The sequence below is a fragment of the Choristoneura fumiferana genome, chromosome 25, assembly GCF_025370935.1.
Source record: "Choristoneura fumiferana chromosome 25, NRCan_CFum_1, whole genome shotgun sequence".
Classification (NCBI taxonomy): Eukaryota; Metazoa; Arthropoda; class Insecta; order Lepidoptera; family Tortricidae; genus Choristoneura; species Choristoneura fumiferana.
Genome location: NC_133496.1, coordinates 5,173,478 through 5,198,455, shown reverse-complemented (window position 1 = coordinate 5,198,455; position 24,978 = coordinate 5,173,478). Strand labels below are relative to the sequence as shown.

Here is a 24,978-nt window from a genome sequence, read left to right as displayed (position 1 = left end):
TCAAAAAACAAACAATAGAAATTCAAAGACTGCGTTGCTCCCGCCGTGTGACAATCTTTACCGGCCCGGATAATACCGACATGGAAATACCGACCCGATTTTTCTTGTATACGCCTATAGAAACTCGTGTTAGTTTGACACGGGGATTTTTCAACTTTTCCAAGTTTCTTAGGTCATGATTTACACTTTTTTTTATTCGACTAGTTGGCAAACGAGCAAGTGGGTCTCCTGATGGTAAGAGATCACCACCGCCCATAAACATTTGCAACACCAGGGGTATTGCAGACGTGTTGCTAACCTAGAGGCCTAAGATGGGATACCACACATGCCAGTTATTTCACCGGATGTCTTACTCTCCACGCCGAAACACAACGTGCAAGCATTACTGCTTCACAGCAGGATTAGCGAGCAAGATGGTGGTAGCAATCCGGACGGACCTTGCACAAGGTTTTAGTGTTTAGTGTTTTTTTTTTTAATTTCCTGTTAGATGGTCTAAAAACGGAATTAAGTATTCAAACATATTTTGACTGTAAATTTACTGTTAGCATTTTTGCTCAAAATAATCACCTATTTTAAGGTACATTTTTTTTATCATCTTCCGGAACCAAATTTTGGTGGATTCGAAAATATAGGTTCTTAAAATTACACGTAAAAGCCGTATACAAAAAATTAGCCTGACCCAGGCTATGTGTATCGCACTCGGAATCACGATCGTTTTGACTACTCCTTTCTCTAACACACAGAAGTGCCAGAGCCAGTGTTGCCAACTCCTAGAAACTCGAGTCGCTAAACTCAAAATCAAAAGCCGCTAGAAAGTCGCTAAAATTAATTCCACCAGGAGCAGGTGGACTCAGGATTTTGTCTGGGAGAGGCACAAGAGCCCACTGGTGGTCCAAAAGGTTAGGATAAAAAAACAACTTACTTAAATTAGAAGATTTACGAAGTCACTAAAAAAAGAAAATTGGTAGTCTTGACTTTTTGTTTTTTAATAGCTAAATCTAGAGTTTGAATTGGGTGCGCAAGCACGTTAGTTGCTTTCCATATAGATCTCTGGGCACTGTATAATTCTGTGAAGAGTTGACAAAAAATGTATCCATTATTGGTCCTACAACTGTTTAAATTTGTATTCCAAAAGTCGCCATATAAGTCGCTAAGCCATTTTTGTCGTCAAAACTTTTTTTTTGGTCGCTAAGATTTAAGCAAAAGTCGTCAGTTCTAGCGACAAAGTCGCTAAATTGGCAACACTGGCCAGAGCATTAGACAATACGACCACAGGTTGAGATATAGCAATGGTATAGATGAATAAGATAAGATTAAGAATGACTCAAGCGATTGGCTCTGACAAACGTCGTATAAATTATAAGTTGACATTAATTAGTTAATTTAGCACTTGGCGGCTCTACCCTGACTAATGGACGAGAGACGGTTGAAATAGGCGGGGTAAAATTTAACTTTTTAACTCCCGACACATAACTGGTGTATAAATTTGACCGCTATGGTATTTGTGTGTCTGTCAGTGGCATTTTAGCTCTTAAACGGGTTAACCGATTGGCATGCGGTTTTTTTATTTGAAATTACTTTTTCTAGCAATGTTTCATCAAAATCGGTTTAGCCGTTTTTGAGATATTGAACTTTGAAGTGACAAAGTCGGGGGTTTTTCAAAAAAACCGCATCGAAATTAGTCCATCCTTTTGAGAGCTACAATGCCACAGACAGACAGACGTTGGCATCAAACTTAAAACAGCCTTCTTTTTGCGTCGGAGGTTAAAACTGAATATTTTGGACACACATCATTTTCTATCTAAATATTTAAACCTGTTTTGAAATCAGAATGGCGTGTCTGATTACTGCAATTAAGATAATCAAAATAATAACGCCCATAATAATTATTTCCTGTATTACGCGTTAATCAAAATAGACCACAATAATAATTCAAGAAATTGAGCTAAAATGTGCAGATTTCCTGCGTCGTCTTGCGAAGACACTTACAAAGCTCCGGCTACGACTGCGCTCGACCGACGAAGCTACTAATACATTGCGTGTGTTGATAATTAACTATAGTGTGGTAAGAGTATTTGTGTGGAACGATTTCAATGAACAGAGAAAAAGCACGTGGCGTCGTTAGTCGCATATGATGCTGACCAAGTTGCTAGGCTGCAGTTTGGTTGATGCGTTTTAACATCTCGTAGACGTTTTGTAGGCACGTAGCCATGTTTCGTAGCAGTATCGGAGAGCCTGCATAACGATGTCGTAGAACCTTCGTAGCAGTGAAACTTTTCGATATTTTGTAGATAGATATACAAGTTAAGAAATTTGCGTGTGTACACATGGCTATGTTCCATATTGATCAATGATAAAACTGTAAGTTTCGACGTAGATAGAACTGAGATTATTACTTTTCTATAAAAACACTTGTGTCTTTCGACCTTCCTTCCAAACAATATTTTCGTATAAAATGGCTACCTAATTTATTAATCCGTTCTAGCGGAACGCCGCCCTAGCAGACAGTGTAAAATTGATGCTGCGCTCTAAACTAACGTGTTATGTTTAATTAAATGTAAATTTACCGCCATTACCGCGCTTTGATCGCGATACGCCATCCGCCATCTTGGAATACATTCCTTCCTACCTAAATCACTTTGTGTAGCTCTAGTGAATTAGGACAAAAACACGAGTTTTTATGTTAATTACTATCTAATTGCATATTGTAGTCATCATTTTAAGGTCTTAACTATTAATATTTCTATCTACCTATTATCAATCAAGCTCAATCTTCACAACTTTTAGCGATAATCATTCAAACACTACAAACAAATGTATTTTAGTCGGACGTGATATTAATATTTTACAAAATATCGTCAGTGATATCACGAGCTCGAGTATTCATATGTCACGAGAACATTTTATCGCTTTTTAATGTACTAGACGACAAGACATTTCGCCATACAGCCGGCCGTCACGGGCTGTAAGATCGCAAAACACACGCTTTTATCTTTTTAAAAATGTAACATCCGTCAAAAAGTAACGACTTAGGTAGGACGCACTTTATAGCCACAATAAATTTGCGCGGTAGATTCTTAACCTCAAAATCTTTTGTGTTGCGATTTAAAGCTTGATTTGCTATAGAGCTTTGTTATTTCGTGTCAAAGTAATGTTGTGTCCGTCAGTTGGAGAAAGAAGTGAACGGTGTAAAGATCAGAGGGGGTTTGAGCGGTTGTCAGTGGGACACAGCGGAACGAAGTGGCGTCGACACTCGACACATATAACTCATACCATTTGTCACTTTTAATTGCCACTTGTTGGTTGTCGAAAACGTCCAAGGGATGGCGATATATTTAGTTTATTGTGAAATAAACGCGGGCAAGCGGCCGCGGACCGATCGTTTGCGGTGAATGAAGACATTACAGGAGCGGATCTTGTTTTTCGTTCAAAGGACTTATTTATACGTCGTCGCTGATAGTGGCTTTGATGTATTCGTGTAAAAATGCTATATAAAATAAATTGTGTCTATTCCGGCGCCGGGCTCGGGCAGGGAGTTGGAAGTTAAATCGTTCTATTTGCATGGGTAGAAGATAGACAACGAGACAGATCTACTAAAAATCTCTCTTCTTCTTCTTCTTTTCAGCCTTCTTTTACCAAATTCTTGGTGTAGGCCTCCTTCAACCTCTTCCACTCCGATCTATTTTGGATCTATTACTAAAAATCTAATAATTATTTATATCTATACAGTACCGTAAATAATTGACTGATAGACAAATGCACAGCCCAAGGAACTGTCGTACCGTCCCTCTCGCTCTCGTACTAAATAGTGTAAGTGTCAGAGGGACCGCACGACACGAACTTCGAGTTTCGAGTTTCGTAGTAGCCCTGCAGCCCACTCAGCCCACCACGCTCATTAAACAACTTAAAGACAAACTTATCAAGCCTAACTAGCGTTTTTTCCGTCTCTCTGGTACGCCGACATTCTGCGGCGCGGCGCCTTTGCTCTCAAAATGGCGTCATCTGTCATTTATAATTGTGTGTCAAACTGCCGCGTCACGCGCCGCCGCGAATATGTTTAGTTTATCGCGATATAAACGGTGCTATTATTATAATATCGCGGGAAATGCTCCTAATTTTATTTTCACAGCTATTTCGAAACTGTTTATAGAATTCTGGGTATAAAATTAAATATGATTTAGTTAACTCTCTTCGTCGCTAAGTAGTAGTTTTTACGCGCTATAGAAATTCCATTCGGCTTATACTAACGGACTCTATTTTGTGTGTTAATTTGGCAGTCCATAAATTACGAAGAAAGCTAATAATAAAACATAAGATTGGAAAGAAATGGGCAGGCGGATCGTCGGATGGAAAATATCACTGCCGCCCTTTGACACCCAACATATAAGTACCTAAGTATGAATAAGGGTGCGTCGCCGATTAGGTACTTGCTTTTTCTTCAAAATTTTGTTGTAATTAAATAATTAACTGTATTCCGCAGGACATGCACATGCGATATTATCCGTAACAAAAGGATTATCTGCTATTCTCTAATTACCTACCTAATCAAAATCGGTTCAGTGGTTTAGGTTCATACTCACCTTGTTACCTCAATACTTACTTACAATCGTTGAACATTATGCATAATACGTGTCCGGTCATAAACTGTAATTTTAGGCATGTCTAGATTTTGTATAGAGTTACTTACAAAACATAGCAAATCAAAAGAAAGAAAATCGGCTTTGTATGAAGTTGGCGAAACGATTCCAGCCGTAATTTTTGAACATTTTTAATGTCAAAACACTACAGGAAAGTGATAGTAAAGGTTTTAAGTTTTAGTATAAATTTTCCTTCTAAGACGCTTGCTGTCAATGAGGGCTATCGTTTTTTGTCTTTCTAGATGGCGCCACTTTTGCTTAAGGTTTTTAATCATGGCCTTTAAAGTCTGTTATTACGGGCGTGAAAACAAAGTTTAGATTAAAATCATATTTAATACACCTTAAAACCATACCATAAAAATATATCGAGCAACCACAGTGTTGCGTAGTCCCGTTTGGTTCGGAAAAAAACGGAGGACAAAAGTTTCCGAAAGACAAAACTGTCTCAAAACACAGACATTCATTGCCCTGTAACGCATCGTCATCCCAGCCTATATACGTCCCACTGCTGGGCACAGGCCTCCTCTCAGAACAAGAGGGCTTGGGCCATAGTTCCCACGCGGGCCCAGTGCGGATTGGGAACTTCACACACACCATTGAATTGCTTCGCAGGTTTGTGCAGGTTTCCTCACGATGTTTTCCTTCACCGCATAGCTCGTGGTAAATTTCAAATGTAATTCCGCACATGAATTTCTAAAAACTCAGAGGTACGAGCCGGGGTTTGAACCCACGACCCTCTGCTTGAGAGGCGAACCACCACCACGACCACCACGACGACCACGGCTTAACGCATAATTGCCATAATTAATTTTAGGTAATGTAAAATATTCACAAAATTATTCTAATTATAAATTATAACACCCCTCTTTTTGCGTCGGGGGTTAATAAACCCGCGTAACTCACCCAAAAACTATGAGATTTGAGATTTCGGAGACCCCATGCTACACTAGCGCCTCTAGTGGCGAATTCATACGCGATAGCCCTCATTGCACGCATTCGTGGCGAGAAGCTGTATTGTCTAAAGTCCGGGCATCACCATCTCTTTCAACCCTCATCTTGTACCGTGTGGCAGAAAAAGTGACGATAACTATTATGAGTGCGTTAGAAAATAAGATCTTAGGTCAGCAGTACCACTACCATGAGTTTACAGTGACCGTACTCGATAGCGACGGCGTAAATTATTTGTATGGAGAATTGTGCAGCGCCTCTACAAATAATTTACGCCGTCGCTATCGAGTACGGTCACTGTAAACTCAGCACTGCTCTGCACTCAGCTCTGTAGTGGTGCAGGGCTACTACGAAATTCGAAAATCGAAGTTCGTATCGTACCGTTCCTCTCACTCTCGTATTAAATGATGTAAGCGTCGGCGGTACAATAGTACAGTCAGCAAAAAAATCTTGTATTAAAAATATGGTTAGGTTATTTTATTTGTTTGATTCCCATAAGAAAAAATACTAGTCCATTATTTTCTGATAATCTGACAGACTAATTTGAATATGATTATTTTTAAATTAGGTCTAAAAGACAGGCGAAATATCGCTAGATGGCGTTAGTACGTTTACCTTTACTTGCCCGAATTTCATTTGCCCGAATTTCACTTGCCATACCAACGTTTGCCATAAAATATATAGAACCGTGTTCAGGTTTTTTTTTAATGTCATCATATAGAATGCAGTAGGTTAGGTTAGGTTAGTTTATTATCAAGTCTGAAGAAATTACTACTTCAGAAATATACTTTATGACAAATGAAAATTCTAGAAAACGATACATTCGGGCAAGCGATAGAGAACCGGCGTTAGTATCGTGTGGTTTTTAGACGTATAGGTCTTGCTTGCAATTGGCTTATAACTAAATGAGCCAATTGGGTACTTTAAGTTTTCTGGGATGATCCAATTATAGTTTTTATCGATAGTAGACTTATAACGAAGCTCCTGAAGATAGATTTTTTTTTCGGTTGCCGTTGTTTTGTAAAAATAAATTAAACTTTATTTCGACAAACCACACGTTTCATGGGATTAATAGGTAGGATTATTTAAAAAAAGAGGTCGTATTGACAGCTGTCAGTTGTCAAATATGTCGCCGTACGACGACACATACGTACACACGCGACTTTTTTTTTATTTATTCCTCTTAATGGCGGCCATAAGGCTTGGGCCAATGTCAGTTAAATTAAAGATAAATAATATTCTTCTTATGCATGTTGTACGGTGATTGTAGTTTTTGCAACTTGATAGCAAAATTCCAGAAACCACGCCGAGACCACTTGCGCATTAAAAAATGTCAGACACGAGAGCAATATAGAATTTTGTGATCACTGTTCACTGTTAAGGTTAATCGTCGCATAAAACACTATCAAAATTATACTTCAACTAGCCAAAGAAGCAGAAATACCAAAATTAGATATCGTCTACATCCGCCATGTTCGAATGCTACAAATCGAATCCCACACGCGACTTACGTACAGCGACATTTGACAACTGACAGCTGTCAATACGACCTCTTTTTAAAAAAAATCTTGATTAAAATCAAACAGACCAAGGCACAAAACCTATTAATTTCAAGAAACGTGTGGTTTGCCAAAATAAAGTTCAAATTAATTTTACAAAAAAAAGGAAAGTGAAAAAAAATATCTATCTACAGGCTAGCTACATTATAAGTCTACTATCGATAAAAAATATAATATGGACCATTCTAGAAAACTTAGGTACCCACAAGGTACCCAATTGCAAGCAAGACCGTAACGTCAAAAAAACCTCACGATACTAACGCCATCTAGCGATATTCGCCTGTCTTTTAGCCCTCATTACAAAAAAATACATCACTTCATTTTCTTCATTTAATTTGCATGAAGAACACCCGTGCAAAATTTCTTGTCTCTGGACTTAGTAACTTGAGAGCCGAGTGGTGAGGAACGGGGAGACTCACATGCTAATCGCCTGCTGTCACCCTCTCTCTCCACAGTACCACACTGACTCTCAATTAGTTATTTTTTATATATAAAAGGGGAAAAACGAGCATGCAGATCACATGATGGGAAGCAATCACCGCCGTTTATGGACACCTGCCAACACGACGGGTATCACAGGTGCTTGCCGGCCCTCTGAGAGACTGATAGGCTCGTTTTTTAAAGACCCCTATGCTCTACCGCTCTGGAAACACTGTCCCAGGAAGCTGGTTGCATATTTCAGTCTATAATACCTTCATTCTAGGTTTAAAAAGTCATGATTTTCAATTCTGTTTTATGATAAGGCCGAGAATACACATTTCTGCATGTTGTCTGTTAAAATTTTGTTAAGAATATTACACAAGTGTGTAAACATTATCACACCATTACATGTGTATTCCCGGCCTACGGAGGAGGCGATTAAAATGAAACAACTATAAAAAATAACTTGAAACTATTTATGTCAACATCAAGTTCGAGTAGGCGTGTACCCAGCTACTTATTATGTACAGCATTGAGCATTGTTCCTGCGAATAAATAATTTCATTTTACAATATTTTAATTAATAACCGTTACCCGCGACTCCGTCCGTGCAGAATACGTTTATCGGTGTCCCGCGGGAACTATGCAATTTTCCGGGATAAAAAGTTTTCTATGTCCTTCTCCGGGATTCAAACTATCTGTATTCAGAATTTCATTTGAATCAGTTCATTGTTTTAGGCGTGATGAAGTAACAAACAAACAAGCAAAAACAGACTTACAAACTTTTGTATTTATAATATTAGTAGGATATTTACATACAAAAAAAGTTCGTTGTGTTCTGTTGACTGTATTAAATCAAAGTTTATTTTTATCTTATCTTTAAACCTAATTAAGGTCAACTTATTAGGTTACTAATAAGGGCCTACGCTAGATGGCGGCGTCGCACGCGACGCGCGCAGTTAGTGCTGCTCATACTATAACTCGTTTAATTTAAGGTTTGAATTAACGGTCAAATTATAGCACACTTTTCTCGGTATTTCGAACACAAAACACAAATGAACTAAAAATACCTACATACACATTTATTGGCGGTAATTTTTTATTACAGAAGTTAACTCAATTTTAAATAGTTTCGTTGTTTCATTTAAAAACGTGTACAAATTTTACCGTTAAGTTTCACATGTTAAAATAAATGGAGGGTGATGGATTTTCAATAGGCGTCCACCCGGTCCATGCCAACCGCTTCAGCTAAATAGCGTAGGCCCTCACAGGACCCGACTCCGGAGTCGGTGGCATAATCAAGCAATACAACAGGTGAGATGATGCCGATAAAAACCCACACAGATGCAAACGTCGGACCTACTAACTTTTTTTATGTTGGTACATTAGAGTCTTGTCCTTTTATTTTATAATGGTGTTTTATATTTTTAAAGTTAACAACAATGGGAATTGTATGTAACATTGATGGAGAGTTTTAGCGCTCAGACAATGTTTTTTTTTATCGACCGTCAGAGCTTTTACAGTAACTTTTGAAAAAAATACGTACCTATTATAATACAAAGAAAATTATCTTCCAAGTCTATTATGTAAACCAACAACTTGTTGCTATAAAAGATGAAACAGTACCTAATGGATAAGCATAGAATAAAGTTGATGTATCTATTGACCATTTAAATCAGTTTAGTTTTTAATGGTTAAAGAGTGTTTATAATTAAATAAACACAATAAAAGTCATGTCACATGTCCGTTGATGTTGCTTCTTTACAAACTTAAAAGATGAGTATTATAAAACTGTAACGTAGCTATGTAGACGCAATTTTATGACATAGGCTTATCTTATATAATTTTGGCACATAGCAAGTAGGTATAAATAAAATTAACTTAGCACTAGTTACAAGATCTTTAAGGTTATGTATGGTACATACTTTACATTATTTACAAGTGAATGTTACTGAATTTCAATAATTTTATTTTTGGGTCTCCATTATTCATTACTTGATCACTTGATCAGTCGAAGTTTCCAGATTTGATTAGGTACAGAAAAAGTTTAATGATCGTAAAAAACATAACCCTCCTTCGGGCAGTCGTGTAAAAATATAGATGTTTTACATGAAATAAATATTTATTGTTAGGGCCTTTTCGCACTACGTCCGATCCGAATCCGATCCAAACCCGTGAAAATACGGTCCGGCGTAGTCATAGAACTTTTGTATGGTTCCGTCATCCGATTTCTCTCCGATGTAGTGCGTCAACTAGCATACAAAAGTTCTACGACTACGCCGGACCGTATTTTCACGGGTTCGGATCGGATTCGGATCGGACGTAGTGCGAAACCCACCCTTAGTGTTCTTAATCTAAGAGTAGGGGCCTGACTATTTCTCAAAAAGTTGTTCATTTTCAGTTGTCCACTTATAAAAAAAAAAATCCTGACGCTATTACAACAAAAAAATAAGTTATATTGTGTTTAAATATTATACAAAACATGGTGGTAAAGGTGATAAAAAGTCAGAAAACCTTTATTGTTGGATCCCATAGAAAGTTTCGATGTAATTACAAAATTACGATTTTTTCCTCACAAGATTTCGTGACGTTTTCCTGACGTCAAGAAATTTTGTATATTTTATGCAACTTATGTTTTATGATCTCGTCCTTAGAGTGTTAATAATTTCTTGACAAAAAGATTTCTTGTCAATTTCATGACGGGACAATTTTTTGAGAAATAATTACCTAGCAAAAGCAGTTGACATCCAACTTTTTAATCATACATGGTCATTTGTTACCGTTTAATTTGCGCTGGTATTTGGCGAAATACATATTATAACAAGGACGCTAACCGATTCAATCCAGTCCCTTTTTTATGAAAATTCAGTTCAATTAGTCTCTTTCTATTAAATATATACTTACAACATTTAATGCAATAACCAGCCAAGTGCGAGTCGAGCATGCGCACTACAAGCATCAAGGAGTCAGAGACAAAAATGCTGTACCTTGTAATTAAAACAGATTACCTGTTTAAGTTTATATAGTACGGTCAGCATCAAAAGTAGCTGCATACTTTTGTACTTTGTCGTTTTACTGCAACGTACTTAACACCATACAAAATTGACAAATGTTTTAAAACGACAGAGTAAAAAAGTGATCCGCTACTTTTAATGCTGACTATACATCCACTGATAGAGAATTACAAAGCTCTTTTTTAAAGGCCAACTCATTCTTGATCGGTTTTATTATTTGTTGATTATGAGTATATTTATGTCTATTATCATTCCCAATATTTATGTTTAAACGTATGGAAACAGAACGAAAACAATATACGTCTTTTGTATGGGGATCATAATTTCTTTTCGTTCTGTCTCTGTAACGATTAAACATGCGAGCCTCAAGTACACAGAATGTTAATAGATGTAAATTTACTGCATATCACTAAATAATTAAAACAGATTACACACGAGTCAGTCTCAAGAAAAACATTTAAACTTCGTAAATAAAATTAAAAATAATACAAATAACATTTTGTGAAAAGTCAGCTATTAGGTACGGTTCTCGAGCCCTGTGACAGACGGGCAGACGGACTTACAGCGAGGCGGTAGTGATAGATATATAAAGAGAACCAGATATCAGTTACAAATTAATTGATTCCTCGTTATCTTTCAGAAAATAGGGTTGAACGTTCTTTTTTCTCTTTCAACGCGGATTTCAACTGAATTTTCTCAATGAGGGCTATCGCGTATGAATTCGCCACTAGAGGCGCTAGTGTAGCGTGAGGTCTCCAAAATGTCAAATCTCATAGTTTAGAGGTGAGCTACGCTGGTTTATTTAAAATTAGAATAATTTTGTGAATATTTTGCAATATCTGAAATTAATTGTGGCAAATATGCGTTCCGGGGCAATGAATGTCTGTGTTTTGAGACAGTTTTGTCTTTCGGAAACCTTTGTCCTCCCTTTTTTCCCAACAAAACGGGGACTATGCAACACTGTGGCATGGTCGATATTTTTATGGTACGGTTTTAAGGTGCATTAAATATGATTTTAATCTAAACTTTGTTTTCACGCCCGTAATAACAGACTTTGAAAGCCAAACTTAAAAACCTCACGCAACAGTGCGCCATCTAGTGAGACAAAAAACGATAGCCCTCATTGGCTACGGACAACATAGTGACATAAAATTAACCAGTAAAGTCCCGACGAACACTTCAGAATCATCAAATTAACCTATCTTAAACAATATGTATCACAATGGAGTCATTATTCACCTTAAAAACAATTGCACTAAATTCCATAGCTACACTAAGAGTCAAAAACTAGTTGGGGAGTCCGTTGCTGTTCTCGTCTTTGTCGACCCTTAGGTCCTGGGACCCTGGTCGCTGCCACAATCACGTATGTGAGTGGCCTAGGCTCCCATGGGTGTGATGGTGGTTAGCTGCCAGGTGGTGGAAGTATGGGGCGTAGGGCCCAGGTCCCGTGAAGGGGTATGGGACCCCGTGGGAGTAGAGAAGGCCTCCGGGGTAAGCCCCAGAGGGGAATGCACCCCCTGGGGGCGGCGGGACAGTGGGACTGTTAACATCCATGCCTGGATTCTGCTTTTTCCATTTCGTTCGGCGATTTTGGAACCAGATTTTTACCTGAGGAAAAGAAGTTAGTTTATTGTTAAATATTCAGCAATAACAAAAATAGTTAGTCTGCTACCGACAGTCATCTTAAAAATACTTTTCTGTTATAATCTTTTTCATAAAGAAGTTTGTAGGGATTTTTAAACTGGTTTTGGATCTGATTCCTACTTAGACATTCATTATTGACCTGTGTTGTGTAGTTTGTTCAGCAGGGTAATTGCACTTTCTGAACACAGAATCTATGTCTCAGACTGTATGAGGGTGACCACAAGATTCTGCTGCTGGCATAGGTAGGTACTGACAGCTAAGGGAGTGTTTTGGATTTGGGCCCTCGCGAGACCAACCGCTCTCATGATAGTTATACCGTACCAAAGTATCCGTTAAATTGAGGCTCAGCGCAAGGTTGAGGAGGTCACACACGAACAGGAAAACGGTTGTCTTGAACTTGGTTTCCAGCGAGACCAGACACTCTTTCAGTAGTTATATTGTACCTGAGTCTCGGTGAGACTGAGCCTGGACACGAGATTCAGCCGCTCGCACACAGACAGAAAGATTGCCTTTAACGTAGTTTCCAGCAAGATCAACAGCTCTCATGGTATCGCACCTGAGTCTCGGTGAGACTGAGACTGGACGCTAGATAGAGTCGCTCGCACAGACAAAAAGCTAATAGCCTTGAATTTTAATTTCAGCGAGACCAATAGTTCTCATAGTAGTTATATCATATCTGAGTCTTGGTGAGACTAGATGCGAGATTGAGCCGCTCGCACCTGTGTGTCTGTACAGATAGATTGCCTTGAACTTAGTTTCCAGCGAGACTAACCCTTCTCATGGTAATTGTATCGTACCTGAGTCTCGGTGAGACTGAGGCTGAGCGCGAGATTGAGCCGCTCGCACACGGATAAGTAGCGGGTTGTTTTAAACTTGTTCTCCAGTGACACCAGCTGCTCGTATGTGAACGCCGTGCGCGCGCGCCGTGGCTTAGTACCCCCCTTACCGTCCCTGCAATAAAATATCATTATAACAAGGCAAGCTCTGAAATAGAAACATAAAGTAACAGTAAAAAGACGAGAACTAGTGACAGTAAAAAGATAAGATACTTTTTTTTATTCAATTACGTTGTATATAACTATCATAAGAGTCATATTTATCTAAAAGTGCCAAAGGATTTCAGTATTCCCGTACAGTACAGTAGAACCGTACAAATCTGTGTTTCACAAGAGTCTTAGTTGACTTGACAGGCTGTCTCGACTTTATCCTGCAGTCTAGACTTGTACACGAGCTTTTCACTCGTCATCACTGACGTTAAGTATTTTAGAAACCCGGTGGAAATCGAGTTGGTGGCGCCACGTCACTGCCAGGTATGCCCACAGGTCAGCAGGCTATGTTAGGACTAGAGGCATGAAGAAGACACCGTGAACGACTATTAGTGGACATTAGACCTGTATAAACGAATAATATATTTTAATTTAATGTGTTCATAATTTGCACGCCTGCATGCAGGCTGGATACAATGGACAAGAAGACTGTAACACCATTTATACTGTATTCTAGCAAATAAACGATTCTGATTCCGATTCTGATTCTGACCGTTCTCTCCATTTACTGTGTAAAGGCTCAAGTGTAACATCACTTACCTACTAGAAGACCCGGTCTTTCCCTTCTTGGAGCTCGGACTCTTCGGATCTCCATTCTCGTCCAAGTCGGACTGTGTGAGGATGTCGTCATCCATATTAGATGTTTGGTCATCTGTTTCCACATCGTCTGTCTCCAGGTCTGAGTGCTGCAGGTGGTCTTTAACTGGAACAAAAAGATGTTCTTTAGTTGGATTCGGTGGTTGTTAGACGAAGCCTTCGAAACATTCGAGAATTAATGGGCATCAAGAATGCTGAGGAATTGCTTCCACCAGAGACAGAAAGGCTGATATCGTCGATGATATTGCGATGTCGCGCAACCTACAAAAGTAGCAAATTTGCGATTTTTTCGGCTAGTATATAATAAAAACAACTATTGTATATAATTATTTAATTTTAACGATCTCATGTAAAAAAAATCTCCAGTCAGTTACACTACAATATATAGCCATTATTGGTTAGGTACGTGGCATTTGCAGTATCATCGGTGATAATGACTTCAAATCAGATCTAGTTGTAGAAGTGCTATATTTAGAGATATTTTGAAAATTTGTTTTTTTTATGTTAAATTATGTAATATGATCGCAGGTATTTTGAATGATCTTGAAACGATATCAATGTGTTTACATTGGTGTTTAGTTTCAACTGCGAACTAGCAAAATGTTTGTAAATGGTGAATTTTTCATAGTGATGATCACATGCACCATCTATCGTACATTATACAATAGACAGATAGATACACTGAGACTGCACCCGTACTACAATTTTCATTCACAAATATTTCTTCACTTCTGTTTCTTAGAAGAAGGAGATGGCCCGGTTCTCATATTGATGTCAGAAGAATTTTACAATCAACCTCCTGTTCTAACTATAACCTTAGCTATTATATTACTGTTGTACCACATTTCTGTTTCAACACGCAATACCCAAAAATAAAACCAAGTAGGTACTTTTATTTACACAATATTTTGTCAGCGCCATAAAAATATTTCACAAATAGATTTATTATCATTTCAATAATGAATAAGCTAATACGTTGCGCGTCTCAAAACAAATAAATCATAACACTTTATAGTTTCCTCATAATCCAATTTTCATAAAGTTTTCGTGTTTTTCAGATGATATAATAGACGTTTCCGTTTCCTGCTCCGTCGGCGGTCGGTGTTGCTAGTGCGAAATAGTTTTAAAACCGCTATTAATTATTGATGTGGCAACATTGGCAGCAAATTTCCTACGTCCGGAAACATTAAAATATAATTTATGCCAGTTGTTTACCGGAATAATAAAATTAGTGGATCGTGTCCGGCTCTTACGGAGAGCGAGCTTTATATTAGTAAATTGGCGGGACGTTTAAGCGGTTTGTTCGCGTATCTTTATTAAGATTGGGCGGGAGTGGAATTGTCTGGTTATTATTTCCACACATATCGAACAAAATGAATCATGAACCAGAGTGCACCCTTTGTATGCTACTAATGTCCGCTTACATCCCGTATTTTTGAGAAGGAAATCATAGTGAAATTGATTATTAATGGAACCTTTTACATGAATCAGTTTAACCAGGTACGGTCAAGGACTTGAGCCACAATGAAACCAGTTCACAGTAACCGTCATAGTGACTTCGCATTAATTAACAACGAAAATCGTAATGACTTTTCCTTTGAAAAGGTTCAATGGTGGCTCATGAATCAAGTATCAGGGAGGAACCTTTTCATAAACAATTTCGCTATAAATAATTTCTTTGGTAGATTGTATGGAATTCCCACATGACATAGTAGCTCAAAGGTACCCTGGTACGTGATTCACCCCCGATTGTACTTAGCTATGCAAACATCCAATAATTCCCAATATCACAATTTTTACGTAGAACATTTAAATCGGAAATGAACAAATCATCAGATTGTCCGTAGGAGTTAATAAAGCTAACATACACCCTAATTTATGGCTTCACAAGCTATAAACTTCTCACTTCATCACCATGTTTCAACTCCCTGCGATATTAGAAGCTATTTTATTACTTCATCCAGGAACAAAAGTACAGATCAGAAAACAATTTAGCCTTGCTTCAAACTATTAAGCTTAACTACCAAAAGTGATACGTTAATATGTACTTTAATGAGTCGTTCTAAAGTTAGAACTTCATTTTACAATGTATTGATTTATGCCCTTTTGAAATTATTAGAAAACGTCGCTCGCGAGCAATTGTCGTGGACTGAGTTTGTACCAAAAGGATATAACTTTATAGTCGAAAATACAATGCGTTAAGTTGTTACATTAGCCGTTTCGACATAAACATGCGTGTCTAAAGGCATGTGACACGAATTAGCGCGATAAAATTACGAGCAGATGTATTTTAAATCCCACCAAACTCCTAACTCCCTGCACAACTCCATAGCAATTACAACCTTGACTCCAAGCAATAAAGTCAAAAACTGATCAAGCTTACGTTGGACTTAATACCGTTTAACTTTGGCGACAAAGATGGCTCGTTGACAGATATAATGCGCATGCGCTTGCTAAAACCGACGCTTTAAAAGCTATTAATGGTGTTATGTTTAAAGCTTTTGAAAACAAAGATATAGTTAATAAAGCTTTTCACTAGCTTTTCCCCGCTGCTTTGCTCGCTTGGACCGGGATCCTGGAATTCCATTGAAATTCCGGGATCTAGGTACATTCCCAAAACATATTTAAGCAACATTTAAAGGGTCCACGGAAAGAAAATGTCTAGTGACCTTTTTTAAAAATTGAGATTTTAATCTCAAAATGTAGAGTTCGCAAAGTACTATGACTTACCATTGAATTAAATAAACAACATAAAATATATTTTTTTACTTATAAATAAATGGTAACCATAGTAATTCGTGATAACTAACTTTCAAACCGTTAGAACTCAAAAAGTTGCATAAGTGACTAGACACGTTCTTTCCGTGGACCCTTCTTCATGTCAGCGGTTTAAAATTTTGGGACTCTACCTTTGTAAATTTTGATACTGCAGTAATATCAGGATAATAAAGTGGCAAATTTCATCCCAATCCGTCTAGTTAGCCTAAGAAAGTTACGTCTTCGCTCAACTAAAATCAACATTAAATAAAAAAAGCATTTTTGCATTATAAATTAGGTCAATTCATTTGTAATGTGTTGTCCGTTGGGGGTGAAAAGTCCTCGAGCGGCGTGGCGTGGAAGACGAAGCGTTGGCAGGCCTCCCACTGGGTGGACTGACGACATCGTGAGATGTGCGGGAAACCGGTGGATTACAAGTTGGGCGGTTTGTCGTTCATTGTGGCGTTCTAAGGGGGAGGCCTTTGTTCAGCAGAGGACCTCTTCCGGCTGATGATGATAATGATGAATTTGTAAATATATTCTTCGATAATACAACACAATTTACCACCGCAACAATAAAAAATATTAAAAAAAAATCTAATAATTCTATAAAAACCACTCAAAATTGCTACAAGACTTATTTTCATGATCATTTAAAACATTTGTTTAATAATGTTGTTTATACATGTAAAATCTACCTATTTTTGTAAGTTTTTGGTTATGAAAATGTAACGCGAGGCTTTGTAAGTAATGAAAACATGGTCTTATCCATTTAAAGTTTTTCCAATATCGATATTACCCTCTAACATTGGCCCTCTTTACATACAAAATTACCTATTACTGGCAGAACTCGAATGTATACAGTAATTTACTGCATACCATTCGCGGGCCATATTTTTTGCCGCTCACCTTAGCACCAAAACTTCAATGGACGTTTCGCCTAAAACTAGCAAGTGAAATGAGACCAAGCAAACGCCGGCCATTCGTCTGTCGCCAGCATTCTGCGCGGGTGCAGGTAATTGACTAGCGCCAAATGCCGAATGGATAGATGTGCGAAAAACGACGAGCTAATTAAATTGCGTTGGATGATACAACATTGACAATAGGTACTACAATAAATACAATAAATACAATAATTTATTATACAACATAATAAACTATTTAGGGCAATTGTACACCTACATTAATAAAATTTACGCTTAGATAGCTAAAATAAAACCATTACCTACTTTGCTCAACCGCGACCTTAAACGATACCTAAGAACGCTCTTTTAGAGTCATGTGGGGTAAACGTACGCAGTGGGTAAGTGTAACTGTGCAATCCCATACATTTTAGCCCGAAATGAATTTGATGGCGTACACTTACTCACTGCGTACGTACCCCACATGACTCTACGGTATCGTATTTAGAAGCTTTTATTCAACTTGCCCACTTTGTTGCTGACTTTGGATTTAATCTTGCAGGTTTATTTAATTTGACCCACTTGCAATATATGTACCTACATTATGTTAGTTGGATGACAGTGTGCAAGTACAGTTAACAAAAATTACATTCAGTAAAAAAGCCTGTATTAAAAATATATTTTTAACAGAAACTTATTTATGAGAACACCACACATTTTTTATACACATGCTTTATTTTGTTAACTGTATTAATGTACATATTCACACTTCTGGTAATACCAGATTTCAGTAAAGTTTCAGTGCTATTTTAACTAAGGATATTTTACTGTGATCAGTTCAAACTTTTGTTTCGTAATTGTGTGATTGTTATCAACTGCTATCTAAAATATATATCAATAACAGGTTTAATATAATCAATAAGTTTTTGGTAAAAATTTCATTTCTAATACAACCTTTTTTTGATGACTGTACTTTTTGTTGACTGTACTTGTATTGTCACCCAAACTACATTGCCATACTTACTAAATTTCAAGTCGATGCCATTAACCGTTGAAGAGTTCCGTCCTTTGGAGACGATCCTAGCCGAACTACCAAGATGCCGGATGTCACTACCAGATTATTGTATTGTCACGCAATTTACATAAGTATACCAAATTTCAAGTCAATCCAATATTGTACTATGTACTATGTGTATTGTGTTGTATTATATTATACCTATGTATTATACCTAATTTTGCGGTGCGTAACGAAAGATTCAACAATTCGATAAGCCAATTCGATCCATAATCGATATGCCAAAGGCTACTAGAAACACAGGGAAGCTTAAAGTTCCATCTTACAGACTGGCTAAAACCAAAAAGTCGTTTCTGGGAAATTGCATACGTTTTTATAATAAATTTCCAAAAAATATTATAAATGAAACGGATACAAAATTCAGATCTATTGTCAAGAAGACATTAATATCAAAGGCGTATTATAAAGTTAATGATTATATCATGGACAGGGATATTTGGAAATAATTCCGAACAAAAGTAGTGTGTGAAGGCGGGGTGTTCTCTATTTAAATTAACAATGTAAGAATTCGAAAATGCTGATTTTGTTTTATTTGTATCATGGCAAAAGTCGTATTGTACTAAAATTAGAAAAAAAGATAAATGAGCGTAATATTATTACAGTAAGGTTTATTGTGTACTGATGGTCATTCTTTACATAACTTTTTACGAAAACTTTTATAAGTATATAACAGAACAGAACCGCATATCACGTTCGCGTGTCATCGTCACTACCCGAAGTACTTATGCTTCTAAAATCCGAAGATAATTTATTTAGGAGATCACGGAGTGTACTTTGTAAGTTAGCTTATTAATTGTCAATAATTATTATTGCACTAGTAGTTAGCCTCAACGGACACATACCTATTCAACTCTGATCTTACTGGATAATTTAGACAATTTAACCAAGCGCCATAACTTAACAAACTCGTAGCTAAGTGAGCTTTTCTCTAAAATGAGCCAAACGATCATCTAGGGAACATTGAACTAAAACTAAATGGATCCATTAAACTGCATGTGGGGCAAATACGTCTCAGCAGTAAAATCGAAGTGTACCTTCATTCATATCCCAACCGCACTCGGAGGCTCAGTAATCGAGAGGGGTTATTATTTTACAAACTTGGACCGCAACCCCCCTACACCCCACCCTTGGAACCAGGGGAACTTAACCCTAAGCGCTAAGGTTAGAAATCCTTTGGTACCCCAAACGAAACCCAACCTTATCTTTTGGGCGTTCTCAACAATGGCTTTTGCATCACCCGTTTTGAACTGTGTGTGTGGGTTTTAAAGTCGATTTTGCGTGAGTGAAAAGTTTTAGCAAACAAGAACGATCAATTTGTTAAATGAAGAAAATGGCGAAGTGTAATTTGGGCTTCGTGTAGTCGACTCCGCCGAAACGTTTTTGAGTTAATTTGGGCGAACATGGGGCATCGATTTGCTAGACTACACTTAAAGAGGTATAAACGCATTAAAATGCGCTATAATCTATGTAGACTGGACCGTAATAATTCACGGTTTAGGTTATAGCCTATACTACAGGTTCAAACCCAGTGTAGATTAAAGTTTCACATGCATACATACATTAAATCCTATCTTACTAATATTATAAATGTGAAAGTTTTGGAAGATGTTTGGATGTTTGTTACTCAATCACGTCAAAATCGCTGAACTGATTCAGATGAAATTAGGTATACAGATAGTTTGAGTCCTGGAGAAGGACGTAGAATAGTTTTTATCCCGGAAAATTGCATAGTTCCCGCGGGATAGCGATAAACGTATTCAGCGCGGACGGATACGGCTAGTTGTTTATAAAGAAGCTTATTGTGGAAGTCTCTAATGTTTGGTGGTAATTATAATAGTGATCTTTTTTAAATGAGATTATAATTAGCACTTACATAAAATTGTTTGTTATCATAAGATTGTGCTTTTAATGTATTTATATATGCAATATTGTTTACATTATTAAATTGCGCATCAGGTCAGCGTTATTTTAACATGGTATCTGTTAGGAGACATCTTTTATCTTCGTCATAAGAGGGTAATCTGTCTCGAAAAATCACGAAACAACAGGATGACGGGATGTTTACTAGTTATCCTTATGTTGACAACTAACTGAGCCAAAGTCTTCACATTGCCTAATTATAGTTTTGTTCTAGTTTAGAAATGTTCTACTGACAGAGCTGAAGTATTTGATTCTTAGGTGCTCTGTCAGGTCGATAGTTAAATTAAACTCTTTAACTATTCTGACGTACAATCCGTCAAATCAAAACCATCTTATTGTTAGGTTTTAGTTGGGCAAAAATAACACTATTAACTGTGTGACTGTGTGCTGTGTTACTGTTGTGTTACTGTTGTGTTACTGTTCGGAAATAGACCAGAGGCCGTATTGCCTAACGTTTCAGACGCTCGCGATCGCAATAAAATGACAGATTTCGCATACAAGAACTGTCATTTGATTGCGATCGCGAGCATCAGAAACGTTACGCAATACGGCATCTGGTAATAAAACTTCACCAAATATCAAAGAAACGGTTGATAAATAACTCGTTATGGAAATCACCGATAAATATCGTGCAAGATGCATTACAGCATTGCAAGCAACTATCTTAAATGTACCTACATATGTTCAACTGAATACCCTGATATATTTAAAGTGTTTTTAAATGAAGTTTGATCCATTTTGTAACACTTTGTGCTCTGACTCAAGAGTCAAAGTGGTAGACCTGAGTTGGTAGAGCTGTTACAGTGGCATTCTATGTAGGGTTTCTTCAAATTCTTACGTAGGGTAAATTATACCTATCTACACTGACGAGCAAAAAAAGGTTCGCTAAAGCTATTTAAGATATTTTCTTGATTTAAAAAGTAAATTGAAGCTAATTTAATCACGCGTAAGTTAATTTAATGTAAAGTATAAAACTCTTTACTAAACTCATTTTACTTGAAGAAGCTATCACAGCGGGTTTTGTTGTTATCGTCCATTTTGTAACTAACCCTTTGAGTTTGCTCGTCAGTCTACAATAACAAGTAGTTTTACTCTAAATGTATTTAAGACTATAACATCACCCATTCTACCTGTTGTAAAAACGAAACGCGCCCAAAATGGCGCCACAAATTAGTATTCGCGGCGGACGCACATTTTCACGTAATTTCCCGCGTAATTAAAAAGTCACCGGAAGTACCGTAAGCCGTTCGTTAACTTCCGGCTTACGTAATAAATACTTTGACGCTTCCGCTTCGAGTTTGGGTGTAATCGAGAATTTGTCCCCCTTGGAACAACAAATAAATAAGTTTGCGTTAAGTTTGTTCCGTCGGGAACACGATTTTACGAGGTAGAATAATTTAGGATTTTGGAGTTATTGTGATGACTGAGATTAAACAATAATTATTCGTCACTTCATTGTGACCAGGTTCCATAGTGGCCGAGGAATCAAATTGATTGTCTGTACTTTGCACTGTCATCCAAACTACATATACCTGTACCAAATTTAAGGCCAATCTGTCTGTGGCTGAAATTTGACATGCAGAATTTGCAGATAGATAACTTAGGTACTTACATGTATACAAACTTGCTTACAAACGTTGAAAGGTAAGGTGAATAAAAAACTGAAGTTTTATCGAATTCCGTACCAGATACTTGACGAAAACTGCTAATTAGGTCGTAATATATAAGTAAGTATAACCGTTAAACAAAAAACTTAGTGTTAATAATAAATACATTGGACTTTTGTATCGTGGTGGTAGAGCACCATTTAACTGTCTTACTCGTAAATTCGCACTAAATTCAATGCGAAGTAATTCAATGGTGCGTGTGAAGTTCCCAATCCGCACTGAGCCCGCGTGGGAACTACGGCCCAAGCCCTCTTGTTCTGAGAGGAGGCCTTTGCCCAGTAGTGGGACGTATAAAGGCTGGGATGGATTTATAAAAGTGCTTCATTTTACTGTTTATCAAGAAAGGGTTAAGTTTCACTAGTGTAGGTAGGTAGGAACTTCAACTTTAAATAGGGCTAACATAATGTCACCTCTGTAAATAAAATATTCCTCACAACTACTATCACCCGGTACTACCTATAACATTCGTCAAGAAAATTTCATATAAATTTAGAGATCGTGCCATTTCCTGTTTTATTCTTGTGTAAGTAAAAGTAGGTATAGGGTGAGGGCACCAGTCATGATCATAACTGGTAAAGTTCATGAATGGTGAGCTATAAGGCATTGAATCCTTGCTGTCCATTACTGGATACTACTGTGCTTAACATGTCCATGATTGGTGCCGTCACCCTAGGTATATTTTAGCAAAAAGTAGCACTCGGACCGATTTCAATTATGGTAAACTGGTTGGAAATATAATTTGAACTTTATTTTCGTATCAATAAGCAGATTTTTGCCTCTGTAGTATGTGCTTTAACACACACACTCACCTCTTATCATAGTTTTGAGATGGAGTGGTAAACGCTGTATTTTTTTTTAATTGATGCTCCTAGTTGATATCTATAATTTATAGGTATAACTAGATAGCATCTTTAATTTCAATTTTATCAATTAGCATAGACTTAAAAAAATACCGCGTTTTTCGACTCCATCTCAAAACTTGATTTTATCACTTAGCTGCTTTTTAGCTTGAGCACGGCACGCGGCAGTATAATACCTAAATGTAGCGTTAGCGTAAACTTAATGTTGTTCACTTTTATCACCCACACACCGCTTTCAAATGGTATATCCAAATGACGTGATCTAAAAAAACACACCTACGTCAAATCGTCACTGGGAACCTAACTCATAATTTCAAAAACGTTTTTTTGTAGACTCACCTTGTCTCAAACTTCCTTAAAATCTTAAAGACAACGCAGACAACATTATCCATCACAAGCCACCCCAAGACCCATAATATAACAAGATCGCCAACTCGGCGCTCGGCCATTCGTCCGAAGCTAAAAGCCCGAGAAATAAGCCGATCTCGGCCTAAACGCCAGAATTTATACCCGCTTGACCCTCCACGCCTTACTCACCTTTATTTTTATTTGACTGAGCAAGGAACAAATCTTAGCGCAAAAAGGATAATAAAATAATCGTTAGATTCGTTTAGACGAGTCTAATTTCACGGATTGGTGCTCAAAGGGTCGAGGCAGTGTAGGGTTGGATCTGTCTCTTTCTAGCTTGAGTAAAGTGGTGTTTTCTCTCGCTCTGGCGTCGACCAATCGGCGGGGCGACTCGCAAAAGTTGCGAAGCGCTGTTTCTTCTTATTTTCTGTATTTGCGGGCTGGAGTTTTTAAGTTGCATGGAGGCATTGCATTTTGTATGAGTTGGTCGATGGAATTCAAATTGTATTTCTTTTTAGAATGATATAGCAGTTGGAATAAAGGGAATGATTGCTCATGTACGGTGGTGGCGGAACTTGAGATCAATACCGTTTTATTACGACGAAGCCGGGTGAATTTTCGATCGCTTGAGATTACAATCTTTTATTGAGTAATGTATGGAAGCCTCGTTCTGCCTCATTTGTTATTTTAAATACCCAGATAATTGAACTTTTTGATGACATTTAGTAAAACAAGCTATGTTATTTTTCTCTGGCGTCTCAAATGCAACATTAAGTGTTGAAATTCGTGTCATTTTACAGTTCAAAATCTCAAAAACTGCTGTTTTTTTATCTTATTTACTCAAATAAAAACATTAAGAAGTACTTATCTCTATACCTCTGCCAAACTGCATAGCAGTAGCAGTTTGTTGGCAAAAAGTGTAGTACCTACTCTCATTCACTATTTTTAGGGGCTATATCACCACCCATTAATTAATTTTATTTGACGGATAAATGTGATGCCGTCTCCGTCTATTCGAACAAAACAAACAGAGACGGCATCACATTTATACGATAATTTAATCAATGGATGGTGAAACAGGGGGTTAATTTATTAACGAAATATAGCTAATACACCACAAAGAAACTCGCTTTCCTGTAAAATTTCCCCTTATTGCCATTTCAACTTGCATAACACAACTCTTACCCATACTTGGTTTGGATAGGTAAACAAACTTCACCTGCTAGATTTGGTACATTCAAGGATTTACTTTATTTATTTTACTTTCTATCATTGTAATACAAACTAGACTAGAGTGTTTCAATACAGAAATGTATTTTTTTTAGATAGTTTAATGGGGGAATTTCAATGTTTAAGACACCAATTGACGTTGTTTTGTTTACATTTAGTTAAATACCAATCCAAAGCAAGTATAGAATGGCTTGTTCATGATGTATTAAAGTGATATTTGCATGTTTTTCTACTAATTTGAGGAAGCTTGTGATGGAATACTTTTATGTTTTTAACTATTCTCCCTTTCTTATAAAATAAAGATTTCCATTTACTCTTTACTTATGATGAAATATACAAAGGGAAATATTTTTT

General features: G+C 37.2%; 1 protein-coding gene across 1 annotated transcript in view; it reads right to left on the bottom strand.

Annotated features, from left to right (window-relative positions):
* Nucleotides 1–11,354: 11,354 nt before the first annotated feature.
* The window catches only part of LOC141442212 (uncharacterized), a 33,836-nt gene continuing 20,212 nt past the window's right edge, over nt 11,355–24,978 (bottom strand). Inside the window, exons 2-4 of the mRNA XM_074107132.1 lie at nt 13,809–13,971; nt 13,020–13,173; nt 11,355–12,186 (exon numbers count right to left, since the gene is read on the bottom strand). Of these exons, the coding sequence (XP_073963233.1) occupies nt 11,938–12,186; nt 13,020–13,173; nt 13,809–13,971 (566 nt within the window). The 3' untranslated portion in view covers nt 11,355–11,937. The remainder of the gene's footprint in view (nt 12,187–13,019; nt 13,174–13,808; nt 13,972–24,978) is intronic.